Source organism: Canis lupus, chromosome 24 (assembly GCF_003254725.2).
Source record: "Canis lupus dingo isolate Sandy chromosome 24, ASM325472v2, whole genome shotgun sequence".
Lineage (NCBI taxonomy): Eukaryota > Metazoa > Chordata > Mammalia > Carnivora > Canidae > Canis > Canis lupus.
Window position 1 is genome coordinate 43,362,546 of NC_064266.1, and position 16,671 is coordinate 43,379,216.

At 55.8% G+C, this 16,671-nt stretch overlaps 1 protein-coding gene across 3 annotated transcripts in view; it reads right to left on the bottom strand.

Moving 5' to 3' along the window:
• Positions 1 to 15,797, bottom strand: part of APCDD1L (APC down-regulated 1 like) — a 52,625-nt gene extending 36,828 nt beyond the window's left edge. The window contains exons 1-4 of one of the 3 annotated variants that reach the window (XR_007405600.1): positions 15,095 to 15,790; positions 13,243 to 13,326; positions 12,918 to 13,089; positions 12,322 to 12,528 (exon numbers count right to left, since the gene is read on the bottom strand). Coding sequence is in view for 1 of the 3 variants with exons in the window: in XM_025470518.3 (XP_025326303.1) it covers positions 15,095 to 15,143 (49 nt within the window). In the remaining 2 variants the exon portion in view is untranslated. Of the gene's footprint in view, positions 1 to 12,321; positions 12,529 to 12,917; positions 13,090 to 13,242; positions 13,327 to 15,094 lie in introns of those variants that run through there. The other 2 variants (XR_007405601.1, XM_025470518.3) reach the window with 2 other exon arrangements.
• Between the last annotated feature and the right edge of the window lie 874 nt (positions 15,798 to 16,671).

Below are 16,671 nucleotides of genomic sequence, written 5' to 3' on the forward strand. Positions count from 1 at the left end.
AGCGTCCCCACCTCAGGTAACACCAGTCATGGTGGAGTAGGGCCCACCCGTGACCTCAGTCTCACTCCAGCAGGTCTGCAAAGACCCTCCTGCAAATAAGGTTGCATTCCGAGGTCCTGGGGTCACCACTGCAGCCCATGAATTTGGGGGAGGGGGAGACACAATTCAACCCATACCGCTTACCCAAGCCCACGCTGCTGGTGGGATGCAGGACCATATCCGGCTTCTATTAATACATTCTCATTATTAAAAAATAATCCAATGTAGGGAAGCAGAATCCCTTATTAGTACACTCAACATCCTTCCCCCTTCCTGTCAGCAACCATTATTATTAGTTTGTGTATCTTTCCAGACCTTTTAAAATGGAGGAACATACATAAATATGTGTTGTTGGGTTGAGGGAGGGGGCAGGCTGTTTTTAAAATAAAATTTAAACCCTTGTTACGGTGAAAAACCTGGCTAATGAAAATTATGTTTCAAAACAGACTGAGGCATTCTTTGTGCTAAATATGGTGTTCTTTGTCTCATTTGCAATGGCAAAGTCCCTTGTTTCAAAAAAAAAAAATACATTATTAAGAGGCCTTACAATACAAACTACATTTTCCAATTCAATAGCGTACAAGGTCAGCGAAGCAAAGACAATGTAAACTAGCTTCAAAAGTGTCTTGTTCAATAATGAAATTTGTTCCGAGGGGCCAGCATTATAATCAGAGCCTGGTGCAGGCTGGCTGTGCACAGCGCAAGTTTTAGCCTCCGGAATGAACCCCCTCGCTGGCTGGGAACCTATGAAAGGCTGCTTAATGCAGCCCCAGACATCACAGCTCCTGATTAACAAGGATATAATTTCTCGGAGTTAAAAACAAAAGAAAAAGGATGCCGTTCACATCGTTGCCTTTCCTGAATTGGCCCCTGGAAACAGAAAGGCCCGCAAGCCACTGGTCCAGCTGGGAGCTGATGGGGACGGGCTTGACCGGGGAGAGGGTCCCAGGGGGGCCGGTGGGACCAAAGGGAGCACTTTTAGGAGAGTCCGTGTGAGCCGGCCAGCTGAGCTGCATCTAGGTCTGGAGGCCCGCTGCACCTGGTGCCTGCACCCTTGGCTCCGGCCTGCGTGTCAGCGTTCCGACTGCTGACCCTCCACTGGTGCTTAGGGAAACGATGACAGTGTGGAGCGCCCTTCCTCACGTCCTCTTGGCCAACTCCTCCTTGCCCGGTGCTCGGGGAGGCCTTCCCTGGTTCTCCGAGGGGGGGTGGCCCACCCTCTTGGAGTGTCTCCCGCCTGCACCTGCACCGACTGCTGTCGTTCACCCATCTCTCTGCAGCCCCCTCTGAGTGCCCTGAAGGAGCAGGAGACGGAGCCTTCTGGGAGTGCTAGCCTAGCTGAGAACGTCCCTGCTCTTGGATACCTGCAGCACCGTACTGCTGAACGGGGCTCTTGATTTCCCCCACCTCCAGCCCAGTCCATGTGGAATACAGTAAGGAAGTCAGAAAGTGAGTTAGAAAAAGGCAACCCTCTGGGTAGGCACAGCCCCCACCCACCAGGGCCCTTGGCTGGGCTTGTGGAGCACAGAGCATGTCACTCTCGTAGAGTGAACAACCTACCCGACAGTACATGGTGGTGCCAGAGCACACATCCGAGAGTTGTCTCTTTATCCCCTGTGGTGAGTTGAATTGTGGTCTCCCAAAAGATACATCAAGTCCTAACTCCCCATACCTGTGAATATGATCTCGGAAATAGGGCGTTTGCAGAGGTAATCAAGCTAAGATGATGTCATACTGGATGAGGGTGGGCCCTAGTCCTTCTCGTGTTCTGAGAAGACAGAGATTTGGACACAGACGCAGAAGACACGGGGAGCAGTGCCGTGTGAAGACAGAGGCAGAGACTGGAGGGACCTGGAGCCACCAAATGCTGGAGGAGGTGAGGAAGGAGGGAGCACAGCCCTGCTGATACACTGACGCTGGCCTTCCAGCCTCCAGAACCAGGAAAGAACGCATTTCTATTGGCTTACGCCCCCGAGTCGGTGGCACCTTGTTGCGGCAGCCCCAGGACCCTGACGCGGCACCCACATGGCATCCACCGACAAGGGGTCCAGCCCCGCAGGTGAAGCCCAGCCGCCCGGGGGTCCACGCTCCGTGCAGCAGCCACGGAGCCTTTCTGAGCCCCTGAACTTGCGCTGGACTTGACCTCAGCCTCGGCCGAGGCCTCCCACTCCCCCGGGGGCGGGCCTGCCCACCCTTCTGACTTGGCCCCGTCACCCTCTCCTGCGGGGCTGTGCTGACTGTCCTCCTGTTCCCGAAACCGGCCAAGGCGGCCTGGTCTTCGGGCCTCTGCACCTGCTGAGCCCTTGACTCGGGTTCCTGGCGTCTCAGAAATTTCCAGGCCGACCCCATTGCATTTCGGCTTTCCAGAGCGAGCTTGACGTCACCTCCTTCCAGGGACCCAGGTACTCCTCATCCTGCAGCCCGGTCCCCTGCCGATCGCCCCGCCCCCCGCCAATCGCCCCGCCCTCATCGGTGGCCCCGCCCCTGCCGATCGCCCCGCCCCCCGCTGATCGCCCCGCCCCCTGCCGGCAGCCCCGCCCTCATTGGTCGCCCCGCCCCCGCCAATCGCCACGCCCTCACTGGTCGCCCCGCCCCCCGCTGATCGCCCCGCCCCCTGCCGGCAGCCCCGCCCTCACTGGTCGCCCCGCCCCCTGCCGATCGCCCCGCCCTCATCGGTCGCCCCGCCCCCGCCGATCGCCCCGCCCTCATCGGTCGCCCCGCCCCCTGCCGACCTCCCTGCCCCCGCCGATCGCCCCACCCCCGGCTTTTCTTCATTTCAGAGAGATATCATCACTGGTCATTTTCTCGTTTATTTGTTTGCTTATTTATTGCCTGCACCCACCTCCCCACCCCAACCCCAGCACCCAGCTAGCACCTGGGCCCACTCCCGTGGCTCGCTACCGCGCGGTGCAGAGGAGCACCCCCGACACAGTAGGCACCCCCTGAATGCCTGTCGAATTGCTGAATATTTGAATGAGCTGAAGTTACATGAAGTTATCCAAAAACACAATAGATGTGTGCTCATTCATCTGCGCTCCCTGAATTAGAATTTGGAGGAGGGAGAGAGAGGCGTTTGTCTTTGTACTTAAGCAGGATAAAAAAAGAAAAGAACTTTCTGAGCAAATTATCTATGTAAACAGGGAGTATGCTTCACCGTGTTAATAATGAACTCCAGCCGCCCTGGCCTCAAACACTTGGAGGATGGCTCTGGTGATGAATATGCAAATTCCAGGTGAATCTGTGTCCTTGGTGAAACCCTGATGGGATGGGGGCGGTGGGTGGGGGCCTGAGGGTCCCAGCCTGTCCTCCCCTGGGCAATAATGAGTGCAATCATGAATGCCCTGGTTGGGAATGGACTTGGCTCTTCACGTGGACCCTGGAACGGCGACGTTTCTGGAATTCAGGTGGTCCCTACGCACCTTAGCAGCAGAGCCACAATTCCTGAATTGCCCCAAGCAGGCATTTAGGATCCCTGAACGCAGGAGGGGTGGTGTGCAAGGAGAATGCAGCTGTCATTTGGTCACAAAGTCGTTACCTTCTCTGAGATCTCAAGGGTTACTTCGTTTAGTTTTTGTTTTTTTCCCCCAATGGTTATGTTAAATCGATCTTTTCTGCACAAGGTAGATGAAGATGCAGAAGTCTTGTAAGACCATAGAAGAAAAAAACAAGTCCAAACGTCAATCACTGTAAAATGCCAGGCACTCTTAATCACTGGCAAGTTGGTTTTCATTTCTGTAACTGTGGGCTGCTGTTAAGGAAATTGGAGCCCAACAGATTTGGATAAAGCTGATGGGCTCAACAGTAGGCTTAAGTTTCAAACTATCTAGAAACCACACCCAACCACCAAAAACACATGTTAAAACAACTCTAATTGTAGATTTCAAAGAACAAGTAATTTAGTTTTACTGTGGTTGCTGGTGATTCCAAGCTAAATATATCCGCGTCTTGCTCTCTGTTTTAATGCATATTTTTTTGCAAAGAGTGGGGTTGGGTGTGAGCTCTTGATTTTCTTCCTCTTCTCTGTGTATTTTAATACCGGGACTGGGGGGATGGCAGCTCCGATTTTGTAGTGCACATGGAGCTCCAGGGATAGCTAACAATGGAGACCAAAGCATGGACAGCCTTTAGCTAACTGCTCAAAGAGCATGGCCTCACAGTGGCCATTGGCGGCATTGGTTAGGTGCTTTGGTTGTGAGCAACAGAAGCCACCCCTGACTCATGTAAAAGGAAAGGGAACTCCTTCGAAGGGCGTGGGTGCTCACTGCCCTAAGGGGTGCCCTGGGAACCCAGTTGGTGGGAATCACTCCAGAGCTTCTCTAGGTCATCCGACATGGGCACCATGCATTCAAGCCTCTGGTCACTGCACAAAGATTGGAGGTCCTGGCGCAAGTATCCCGTTTGCCCAGCCTGAGACTCCTGCCCAGCTGGAGGGGAGGCACCCTGACTGCCAAGTCCTCCAGGATGAGAGTCACTGAGGGGAACTGTGCTGTTAGCAGAAGGGGGCATTTGTCCATTGAGTTTTGCTTAAAGCAGAGGACTTGAGGAGTGGGGATTCCTCAGGGCAAAGGGGCCAACAAGAAGCACAGCGAGTCTCCCTGGCTTTGGTGAAGGACCCCGACTCCCTGACTCCCTGGTTCTTCTCTGTGGTCAGCAGTGGGTCTCCTGGCCCCTGGGCTGCCCATGCAGAGACCGTGCTTCTGGGGCCTGGCATCTCGCATGGTCTGGATGGCTCCTGAGAACCCAAAAGCCCGCCAGGCTGCAGTCTTTGCAGGCCTCTGCCCTTCTGAAACATCCTAACCCAGTGGCCTCCAAGTCCTCAGAGGTCAAAGGTCAATGACAGCAGGACCTGAATCACAAGGTGCCCATGAAGAAATAATGTGATGTCCCCTACTGTGCTTAATGAGAGCAGGTGCCTGGTGGACGTCAGCTGTTGCTGATTCTGGTCCATCCAGAGCTCTGGTCTGGCCTCAGACACCCTATAGGGATGGACTCTGGCCCCATCTGTCCTGAGGCCCCATCTGCTTGATGGGACACCTTTGGCATCCCTGTCTCCTTGTAGCACAGAGTGGGGCGGGGGCCTGTTCAAATGTCTGACCGGTTGGGAACTTGCTGTTTCCCAAATCAATTCCCTGGGAACCCTAGCCTGCCTAAGAGCTTCTCTACTGCCAGGGACCCTGGTGCCATTCAGGGGTGATTCCACGTCCGACCCCCAGGAACCCCCACCCTGCAGCCAGGGTCGGGTTTGGCCAGTCCCACCCTCCACGACTTCTCTAACGGGACTCTCCTGCTGGGGTCCTGACAAACCCAGGGGACCGCAAGTCTGGGAGGCTGCAAACCCAGCCCAGAGGGAACTGATCCTGGAGGAAACACAGGAGAAGCAGAGAGGGAGAAATCACCCATAGTCACAGCTCTCAGACATCACCCCTCGCCTCCTCTGTTTTCCTCTAGGTTATTTTTTTTCTTTTGTTGTTGTTTTAAGAGAGAGAAAGGCGCAGGCAGGGACAGAGGGGAAGAGAGAGAGAGAATTTTAAGCAGGCTCCATGCCCAGAGCAGAGCCCAACGTGAGGCTCCATCTCACAACCCTGAGATCATGACCGGAGCTGAAATCAAGAGTCGGACGCTTAACCCGCTGAAACACCCAGGCGCTCGCTCTTCTCCTGGTTTATTTTTACCGAATAAGGATGCACCCCCGCCAATGCAAACAGAAGCGAGATCAAATGTACAGACACCGTGTTTCTGTTCTAACGTTATGTCAAAAATATCTTTCCCTGTCATTCAATGCTTTTTGTGACATATAACTTTGTGGGTGCATAATTCCCTCAAAGTTTATTCAGGTCATTACCTAATGGTGGAATATTTAGGTTCTGGTCCCCTGGCCTCCCTTCCCTCCCTGGGTCCCTGGATATGGCTTGATGCTGTCCACCTGCTTCTTTTTTTTTTTTTTTTAAGATTTTATTTATTTATTCATGAGAGACACACAGAGAGAGGCAGAGACACAGGCAAAGGGAGAAGCAGGCTCTCTGTGGGGAGCCCAATGTGGGGCTCGATCCCAGGACCCCGGGATCACGCCCTGAGCCGAAGGCAGAGGCTCAACCACTGAACCACCCTGGTGCCCCTGTCCCACCTGCTTCTGAGCTGCAGGCTGATCACATAACTTCTAGAGTCTCCACTTCCCAGAAACACCTGCTGCCATTGCACCCACCTGCGGGGCCTTCAGCTGCAACACTAGGTGCCGTGGGCTGATTTGTTCCCCGTCCCCAAATATGTTCAAGTCTTAACCCCCAGAACCTCACTCAGGACGTCCCCTTATTTAGAAATGGGGTCATCACAGACGTAAACCGTGAGAACGAGGTCCTGCTGGAGAGTGATTAGGGTGCTCTAATCCAGGATGACTGGTCTCCTGACACGAAGAGGTGAAGAGGCACATGCACACAGGGCAGCCGCGTGATGCTGCAGGCAGGCGCTGGAGGGAGGGATGCTTCGAAAATCAGGGTAGGCCACAGATTCCCAGCAAACAGCAGAAGCTATAGGAGGCGAGGGAGGATCATGCCCTACAGGTTTCAGAGGGAGCATGGTCCTGCTCACACCTGCATATCGGATTCCCAAAACGTGAGACTGTACATTTCTGGTGTTCTAAGGCACCCGGTTGGCGGTCCCTTGTGCAGCAGCCTTAGGAAACAAGTAGAGTTCCCACAGCCCTAGTTCCCACAACATGTGGCACCTAACCACCCACCAGAACAGGTGGGCCCTGTGCGTATGTGGTCGGGCAACCCCAAGCCCCCTCGCGCCTGCAGAAGCAGGAACCTGGGCTCCTGATCTCCCCCGCCCCAGGCTCTGTGCCCCCATCCTCCTCAGACCCAGTCCAGCCACCATTTCTGACCCTTCCTCCCCAGCCATGCTCCTTCTGTCCCCAGATGTCTTGCAGCGTCCAAAAGAAGCCGTGTAGCCTGGTCTCAATACTGGAACCTGCAGGCGGTGTCCTGTCCCTCAGCAACGGTGGGAGCGACACCCACCAAGCGCTTGTCCTGTGCCTGGCACTGTGCTCCCCTCCCCCCCGCCCCTGCCATAGTCTCACCTACTCTTCACAGAAACCCCATGGGCTGGGCCTTCCTGTGCAAAGGAAGGGGGAACCCGAGACAAGAAGGGTCAAGTCGTTAGCAAGTCAGGGGGGCAGCTGGAGTTGGAATGTGGGAAGGTGCTTCCAGAGCCCAGCCCGCTCTGCCGTCTTCACGGACGGACAGACAGCCAGGGTCCTTCCACTTCAGCAGCTCTCTGATCCAGCATGCAGTCAGCGGATACAGCCAACTGTCGTGCTGGTGCACTTGCAGTCTCTGCACTGTGCTCCCCCATCGGGCCATGCCTGGAAAGCACCAGCCCAGACCCCTCGGGTGAGCACATCTCCTGGTGCCCGCACCTGGCACCGAAGCCTGGCTCTCGGAGGGAGGTGCAGGGCAGGGAGGCCCTTGCCTGGATTCTGACCTTGACAATCACTGGCAGGGGGAGCAGCTCGGGCAGGAAGCTCCGTGGCCTACAAGTCTGGGCCTTGGGTGCCTGGTCTTACTTCTGTCTTCTGTGAAATGTTCCCATGACATGGTGGGGGGGTGGGAGATGGGGTGTCACGAGAATCAAATGAAGAAAACAATACCTGAGCTCTGCCCCTCTCCCCAGGGAAAGCCAGTCTCTCCTCCCTCCCTCCCTCTCTCTCATATACACTCTACACGTGGTCATTTATGGTAAGAATATCTAGCCATCTATTCTCCTCTCTCCTCTCTATGTACATTTAGCTGGTAGTCTGTGTGCCATTGCCCAGGTTCCCATAGACGTGAGAAGGAGGAGGGAAGCTTGAGTGGACAAATGGTAGACTGGGGAAAACTGCGATAGATACAGGAGATGATTTATTTTCTATATATAAAGAGCACTAACAAATCAATAAGAAGAAAATATTTTTTCAGAAGTCCAATACAAAAATGGGTAAAGGATATGACCAGACAGACCCTAAGAAAATCACTAAAAGGGGTCCAGAGAAATACAAGTAGACGTTTCTGTTTGCTCATAATCAAAGGGCTGCGTGGAACATTTTTCTATTTCTTGTGCTCATGGATTGGAAGAACAAATATTGTTCAAATGTCTATGCTACCCAGAGCAATGTATACATTCAATGCAATCCCTATCAAAATACCATCAATTTATTTCACAGAGTTGGAACAAATAATCCTAAAATTTGTGTGGAACCAGAAAAGACCCCCCCTCCCCAAGTAGCCAAAGGAATGTTGAAAAGAAAACCAAAACTGGTGGTTTTGGGCTTCACAATTCTGGGCTTCAACCTTGATTACAAAGCCATAATCATCAAGACAGTGTGGTACTGACACAAAAACAGTCACAGAGATCGATGGAACAGAATAGAGACCCCAGAAATGGACCCTCAGCTCTATGGTCAACTAATCTCTGAAAAAGCAGGAAAGAATATCCAATGGAAAAAAGTATCTTCAACAAATCGTGTTGGAGAAATTGGACAGCCACGTGCAGAAGAATGAAACTGGACCATTTCCTCACACCACACACAAAGATAGACTCAAGATGAATGAAAGACCTAAATGTGAGACAGGAATCCATCAAAACCGTAGAGGAGAACGCAGGCAGCAATCTCTTTGACCTCGGCCGCAGCAACTTCTTACTAGACACGTCTCCAAAGGCAAGGGAAACAAAAGTAAAAATGAACTATTGGGACTTTATCAAGATAAAAAGCTCTTGCACAGCAAAGGAAACAGTCGACGAAACCAAAAGGCAACCTACAGAACAGGAGAAGATATCTGCAGATGACACATCAGATAAAGGGCTAGTATCCGAGATCTATGAAGAACTTATCAAACTCAACAGCCAAAGAGCAAATAATCCAGTCAAGAAATGGGCGGAAGTCATGAACAGACATTTCTCCAAAGGCCTATGCATGGCCAACAGACGCATGAAACAATGCTCAATGTCACTTGACATCAGGGAAATACGAATCAAAACCACCATGAGATCCCACCTCACACCAGTGAGAATGGGGAAAATTAACAAGTCAGGAAACAACAAATGTTGGAGAGGATGCGGAGAAAGGGGAGCCCTCTTACCCTGTTGGTGGCAATGCAAGCTGATGCAGCCTCTCTGGAACACAGTGTGGAGGGTCCTCAAGAAGTCAAAGATGGAGCTACCGTGTGACCCAGCAATTGCACTACTGAGTATTTCCCCCAAAGATACAAATGTACTGATCTGAAGGGGCACCTGCACCCCAATGTTTATGGCACTAATGTCTACAAGGGCCAAACTGTGGAAAGAGCCCAGACATCCATCCACAGGTGAAAGGATTAAGAAGATGTGGTCTCTATCTACAACCGAACACTACTCAGCCATCAGAAAATGAAATCTTGCCATTTGCACCAATGCGGATGGAGCCAGAGGGTATTATGCTAAACAAAATAAGTCAGAGAAAGACAATTATCCTATGCTCTCACTCATATGTGGAATTTAAGAAGCAACACAGAGGATCATAGGGGAAGAGAGGAAAAAATAAAAGAAGATGAAATCAGAGAGGGAGACAAAGCATAAGAGACTCTTAATCACAGGAAACAAACTGAGGGTGGCTGGAGGGGATGTGGGTGGGGAGATGGGGTAACCGGGTGATGGGCATTAAGCCTCCTTAATCGCGGGACGTGATGAGCATGGGGTGTTATATAAGACTGATGAATCACTGGCCTCTACCCCTGAAACCAATCATACATTATGTATTAATTAATTGAATTTAAAGAAAAAAATTTTTAAAAGAACTCCATATATCAGAAAAAAAAGAAAATCAAAGGCCTGCAAATCTAAAGAACCGAGAATTACTGTTGGCAAGATTTTTAAAGAATGCTAAGGGTCGGCCAGGGTGGGAACTGGCGCTCCCGCGGGCCATCTGTGGGGAGCGCGGACTGGTACAACCCATCGGGAGGGAAGGTCAGCAAACAAACGTCACGCACACAGTCTGCTGCAGCAGTTCCACCGTTAGGCATTTGCAGGCAAGTGTGCAGGGGCAGGGCAGGCTGGGGGAGGGAACAGTGTTGTCGGCAGGAGGAACCGCGTGTGGGCGCGTGGACACCGTGGTAGAAAGGACTTCGTCGTGGTGGCTGGTGACCGCCGTCTTCTCTGCGGTGGAGAAAGCTTGTCTGTGAAATGTGTGGGGGTGAGGGTGAGATGGGGGCGGAGGGGCGCAGAGGGGCGGGAGAGAAGACAGAGTCGCTTGGAAGAGGGGCGAGTGGGGCCTTCCAGCCTTCCAGCACCGCTAACGGACTGGGCACTGGGGGAGCCTGGGGGCCTGAAACACCAGCTGGAGGCCCTTGTCCTGGCGCTGGGAGGCAGGTGGCACTCCCTACACCCAGGGGCTTCGGGGGCTGGGAAGCGAATCCGGGCAACTTCCCAGCTCATGCTGCCCTCACATGGCTCTGTTTGCTCTTGGATGCCTCCAGTGACGGGAGGCTCACTAATTCTAGAGGCAGCCCATTCCTCGCCCGCTGAAAACCCTTCAGTGGGCCACTGCAGTGCCTGTGACACAAAGTCTGCTTCCTTTCCAAGACCCCCAGGTCCTCCGTGATTGACCCTGGCTGCCTCCGAGCTCACCCACACCTGCCCCTTGGCCCTTCACTCTCCCCTTTCCGGCCCCAGTGGCCCCCTCTGCCGTCCCCTGACACAGCGGTGCCTCCTCCCGCACCTAGGCTTTTGCACATGCTGGTACCTCTCCCTGGACGGTCCTCCTCTTCCTCCCCACCTCTTCCTCCAGTTAACCCTTCCTCTTTCGTCAGGTTCCAGCGAGCGTGTCAGGGGCTAGGCTAGATGCCCCTGCACACACTCTGTGCAGCGCTCATCGCTCCCTAATTCGTGGCTCATCTGAGATTGCGTCGCCCGCCTGAGTCCGGCCTCCACGGGGACGGCGAGCTGCCTCCTGGCTTCAGCGCCGCCCGCCGAGGGCCGGGTGCTCCGCGAGGCCCGGGGCCGGGACGCTGAACGGAGCCTCGCGTGGGCTCCTCCCCACTGGATGCCTGCTTGGGTCAGCGCCCCCGCCCCCTGCCACCAGCCGTGGGTGCCGCCAGCACTGCCATTTCACAGAGAAGGGGACTGAGGGCGGCGGCCGAGGCTGCGGGGTCACGGGGGGCAGCTAAGCCCAGGTTCCCCAGGCAGAGGAGGCAGACACGGTGCTCTCGGGGACACACAGGACATCAGAGGGGAAGGAGACGGACATGGAGAGACCTCGCAAACTCGGGGTGGTTCGGCGGCAGAGCGGGGCCTCCTCCTCCCTCTGCGATTTCGAGCCCCGCGCCCGGCGGGGAGGGCCGGGGGATCCACGGGGCGGGGTCCTCACACTTAACCACACTGGTCCCAACTCGCTGATGGGGATGCGGGGGACAGGACGGGAAGGTGACGGAGCTGGAGGGGACCAGGTCCGTCCAAGTCCCCAGATGCTGCTCTTAAGGTCCCTGGAGCTCACAAGACGGGCGTTGGGCCCAGCCCAGCCCAGCGGGCTCCGGGCACCAGGTAGGGGTCCCGGTGGGCACGGCCCGGCCCACGATTCCCTCCAGCTGGGGGTCTGACATCCTCTGGGATGCGCTGGGCTCGCTGGGACACCGTCACTCCCCTCTCCTGCTCTGCAGCTCCCTTACCGGGTCTTACATGGTTTCCTGTATCGGGGTCTTTTGGAGACTCCAGGTGTCCCAGGAGGGCCGGGGACCCGCTCGGTACCAAGGGTTCCTGGAAGCCGTTCTGGTTTAGGGAACAACTGCGCCAGCCCCCTGGTCACAGTTCATGGCCACCCCCGGTGCCAGCTTCCAAATCTAGGTCTCTCCCTACCGCCCCCCTGGCTTGGCCCCGGGGCCCTCGAGCTCAAACCGGTTTGAGCGCCCCCCCTTCCTCTGCACTGGGCTCTCGATCCTCGTTTTCTAGGCGGGCTCGGGCTCTGGTGGTGAAAGCAGCGTATCTCAGAAGTTTTATCAGGGGCTCATTCTGGCTTGAAGCTTTCATTAACGTAGTTAACTTCCAATACATTGCACAAATGTTTCTTCATGTGTGGCTTCTAACTGGTCTGCTATCCAGATGGTTTTGAAATTAAGGAAGCTGCTATATTTGCCTTGAGCCGGTTATTTTGAATTTGGAGATTAGAGCCCCGGTCAGGAGATAAGCAAAACAGCTGCCCGCGCCCCCCCCCCCCGCCCCCAGCGACCTGTCCCCGGCAAGATGAAGTTTCCGATGACAATGTACTTCATTTTGAACAACTAATTCAATAACCGATCTTTATTCACATTTGACTTTCGGATGAGCGTGTTTAAGTCCATTCTCTTCCCGGTTTCTATTCCGGGTTTGCAAACGGAGTCCCACACCAACAACTCATTTATTACGGAATGGCCCGTGACTGCTCTAGTTAATCTGCCTCGAGATGATAACTTGCCATCACAAAGTATATGGCTCGAGATAAAAGCAGGACTGAAATTAGAAAAAAGAAATACAAATGAGGGGGGAAATAAAAAAATGAAGCCAGGTTTTTTTTTTTTTTTTCATTTTTTTCCCCCCTCAAGCATAAACTTGTTGAGTAAGGAGATTTTTAAAAGCCAGAAATTGCTGTGGTGCGAAGCAAAGCTGGAGGCTGGTAAACTGGCATGAGACCCGGGTTTGCAGGAAGGTCTGCCGTGGCGGGGAGCTAACCACTACCCGCAGCTGTGCTCCCATCGTCCCCCCAGGACGCTTTCAGAGACAAGAGGGAGGGAGAAACCCACGTTCAAATTAGAAGCCACCTAAGCTGTGTTGTTTCTCTTGGGCCCCCACTGTGCCTTTGAATTCCTGATTGCTCAGAGCGAGAACAAAATTCATCTGACCTGGTGATTTTGAGAGATTCATTTGAAAAGCTACCAGCAGTCCGTCTGGCCCTACCAAGGGTTCTCGGACAGGGGCTCCGTTGCTCCCCGATTACTCCTCGACCGGGGGACATTGGGCGGTGTCTGGAGACCTTTGTGGTTGTCATAACCGGGAAGATGTTGCTGCTGGCATCTGGGAGGGGAAAGGCCGGGGATACTGCTAAACATCCTATGCCCCCGCCCCCACCTCCCCCCAACCCCGCCAGCAGAGGAGGATTTGGACCACAACGTGGGTAGTGCTCTGTGTGTGTGTGTGTGTGTGTGTGTACACTCAGTGGGAACTCACCCGCTGGGCCGCGTACGTGCCATCCTGTGCCAAATCCACACTGGAGGCCCGAGGTTCAGGCATGCCCCAGCTCAGGTACCTAAACTGGTAAGTATCTGAGGGATTAAGTGGGTTCTGTTCCCTTTCACCAGAGCAAAAGGAGCCGGTTGCCTGGTGATGCAGCCAGTGGCGAAAAGAACTTTCGAAAGTAGAGTTCAGTGGAAAATGGTACCCGAGTTAAGAGCAGGGAACCGTGAAGGCCGCCCGCCAGGGACTGCCCCCTTTCAGCCTCTGCGTCTACCTCGGGGGTTGGGGGGCAGTGGGCCTGTTGTGGCCTCGGTGCACCGGGGGCCACCAGGCGGGCTCCTGGCTTCTGTCCTGTGGAATCTGTCACACTTGCTAAGGCGAAAGGTCGCCAGGGAGTGAAGCAGCGGGGCTCCCCGAGATGCTAAACTTCCAATGATTTTATTGGCATGACAAGAATTCAGGGCCTGCCAAAGACAACAGCCCTGTGCTGTGGCCGAGGCTGCAGGTTTCTGGGGGGTAATCGGCCCTCTTGTTCTTGATGGTCCCATCCCCGGGAGTGGAGGAGCATCCTCTGGGCCTCCTCCCACCTCAGCGCCCAGAGGAAAGCATGGACCTCCTGGGCCAGGCTCTCGCCTTGCCCTCTGCCCTTTCTTTCCTGCCCTCTCTCCCTGGGACCAGCAGGGTGGCCCTGGCCTGCTTTTGCATCGAGGGAGAACTCCCAGGCAAAGGAGAGCTGTGTGAGTGCTCACTTCCAGCCCTGGTGGGGGCCCCTCCTGGTGGACATAGCTGAGATTCATCCCTGGCTGACCCAACCCTCCCCTGACCTGCCTTCAGACCCCTTCCATGTCTTCTTCAAATAATCTTGCTTAGAAATTTGGGGTTGGGAAGAAAAGACTCTGGTTGACGAACTGCTGGAGATGGACCAGGCTGCTGTTTGCCTGTAAATGGGGTGGAGAGTGCCCGGTGGGACCCAGCAGCCCCGGGCATACCTATCCTCACAACAATCCTAGCCGAAGGGGGGATTCTGTGAGCCCATCGGACAGATGAGAAGGTTGAGGCTAAGAGAGCTAATAAGGGGCATGGCTGCCTAAGGCCACGCAGGTTGATAGGAAGGTGAGCTGGGTTCTGAGCCGGGCGATAGGACTCCAGGGCAAGGATTCTTAATCCTTCACAATGTGAGGGTGCTTGGGGGTGAGCCTGGGACTGCACGCACTTCCACAGCTGTGGTTGTTACCGTCCTTTTGGCCAATGGTGACACACCATGGTCAGGTGGCATTTGTAGAGAGTTTTGTCTCTGCCCACCCCCTCTGGAGAGCCAGCAGGAGAGCAGTTAGTCCTGGAGAAGGCACTGCCTCCTGTCCCTGCCATCGGGGTTTGTTGCTCAGGGTCACTGCACGCTCCCACACTTCTCCCCCAGGCTCTGTAGGTTCAGGATTCAGTGGGTGACACCGGATCCCGCAGCCCCGGTCTGAGGGATTCGGGGCTTATATCTTGCCATGGTGGGGGCGGTTCAGTTGGGCCTGGGATCCCCCTGCGCCTTCTCGGAGGTCCCAGCCCCTCTGGGGCCTGGCGCAAGGGGCTGCTCCAGGTGCCTGGAGACACAGCACGGGACCAGAGCGCCTAGCAAGGTGACACAACATGCTCGGGAGGTGCGTCGCGGCAGGTGCTGGCCAGGTGAGGCCAGAGAAGAGCGCAGAGGAGCCCGCAGAGCACAGCGTCGCCAAGTCACCGACCATGCCCGCCCGCCTGGCAGTCGCTGCGGGCCCCCAGGGAACACCCGACGGCGAGCTCCCTCCCTTCCCTCGGAGCCGAGCCGGCAGCCAGCCGGTGGGGGCGCGGCACCTACCTCCCAAAAGCACCAGGACGCACGCGTAGGGGAGCATGGTCGCGGGCATCCCGTCGGGGCTGGCCGGACGACCCGGGCGCCCGCTCTGCGCGGAGAGGCCTGCGAGGAAGTGCGGGGTCCCGAGCCCCCGGCGCTCACACGCGCTCACCCGCCCGGGCTGTTGACGGTTGTAAGTCGAGCTGCGCACTCATAGGTCCAACTTGCCAGAAGAGGTGGAGACAGCCCCGGGCGCTGCCGCAGCGCGCCCAGCCCTCTGGCGCGGCTCCTCCTGCCATGCAGACCCTCCAGCCGACCCCCTCCGTCCCCTGGTCCTGGCCTCCCCAGTCTGCGCGGTGAGCAAGCAGGCGCAGGCCTCCCTGGACTCCTGGCCTGGCCCAGCCGAGCCGCGCGCTCCTCCGGCCGACGCACGGGGAGCGGCAGATCCCTGGGAGGGCAGGGGGCTTGCCGGAAACTCCCCTCTGCCCCGCTGGACTCCAGGACCCCCGAGGTTTCTATTCAGGCCTTTCAGATACTCTTGGAAAAGTTGCGTCAACTTGGAGCCCAGTGAGCGCAGGAGCACAGTTAAAGTGGCCAAGCTGGGGTGCCCGGCAGCCCGCAGCGCGCTCTGTAATTAGCTCGTCCTGCTCCAGAGAGCATCTAGGCAAACAGTGTGGAGCCGACCAGGGCTGGTTTCCTCCCCCAATCTCACCCCAACTCCTCCTCCACCCCCGCATCCGAGTGAGTCAGTTTAGGGTGGCAGCCCAGAGGCAAGGCCGCTGGGAGGAGGAGGAGGAGGAGGAGAAGGTGGAGGAGGAGGAGGAGGAGGAGGTGGAGGAGGAGGAGGAGGAGGAGGTGGAGGAGGAGGGCAGGCACCAAGTCCCGAGACTAGTCACCTCCTGCCCCCCCACCCCCACCCCAGGCCCGGAGGGGCTTCCCAGGCACCTCCCCAAGGGGCAGGCAAGCCTTGAATGAAGGTGGTGAGCATCTGGGAAGGAGGTTCTCTGCAAGCTATTGGATTTGTGAATGAAGCAGAGAAAGAGCCTCACTTGGATGGGAAGGTTTTGGAAAGCTTTCCCAGCTTGTTCCTGCCTGCATGGACCATGTGGGTGCCGGAGGGAAAGTGGTGTGGGGCCGGCTTGGAGCTGGAGCGCGTAGATGGGGCCTCCACTTCCACCGGGTTGCCCTTCGCTCAGAGGACAGAAGGAGAGGGAAAAGGAAGAGAGACCCCAGAGAGGAGGGAGGGAGAGAAAGGGACCTGGGAGGGACAGGAGCAAGGAGAGAGGAAGGAGGCAGGGACCAAGAACCAGGGGGAGATGCAGGGGAGGGAGAGAGAGAACCTAAGGGAGGAGGTGAGAGGTGAGTGAGGGGGAGGGAAGACGAGAAGAGAGGTGGAGCCTGTCCCCTCTGCCAGCACAGGGACCCCGGGACCCAAGCTGGGGGGCCTGCCCTCCAAAGGCTTCAGAGGCCTGTGTGTCCACACCTGTCCTGGGGGCTCCGAGACAGCACCCCACCTTTGGATTCCTTGTTAGAAGCGTGAGTGAGGCCCCCAGGGGGCCCTTCGGCTGAGTGCAACCTCAAGGGCCCCCAATCCAGGCCTC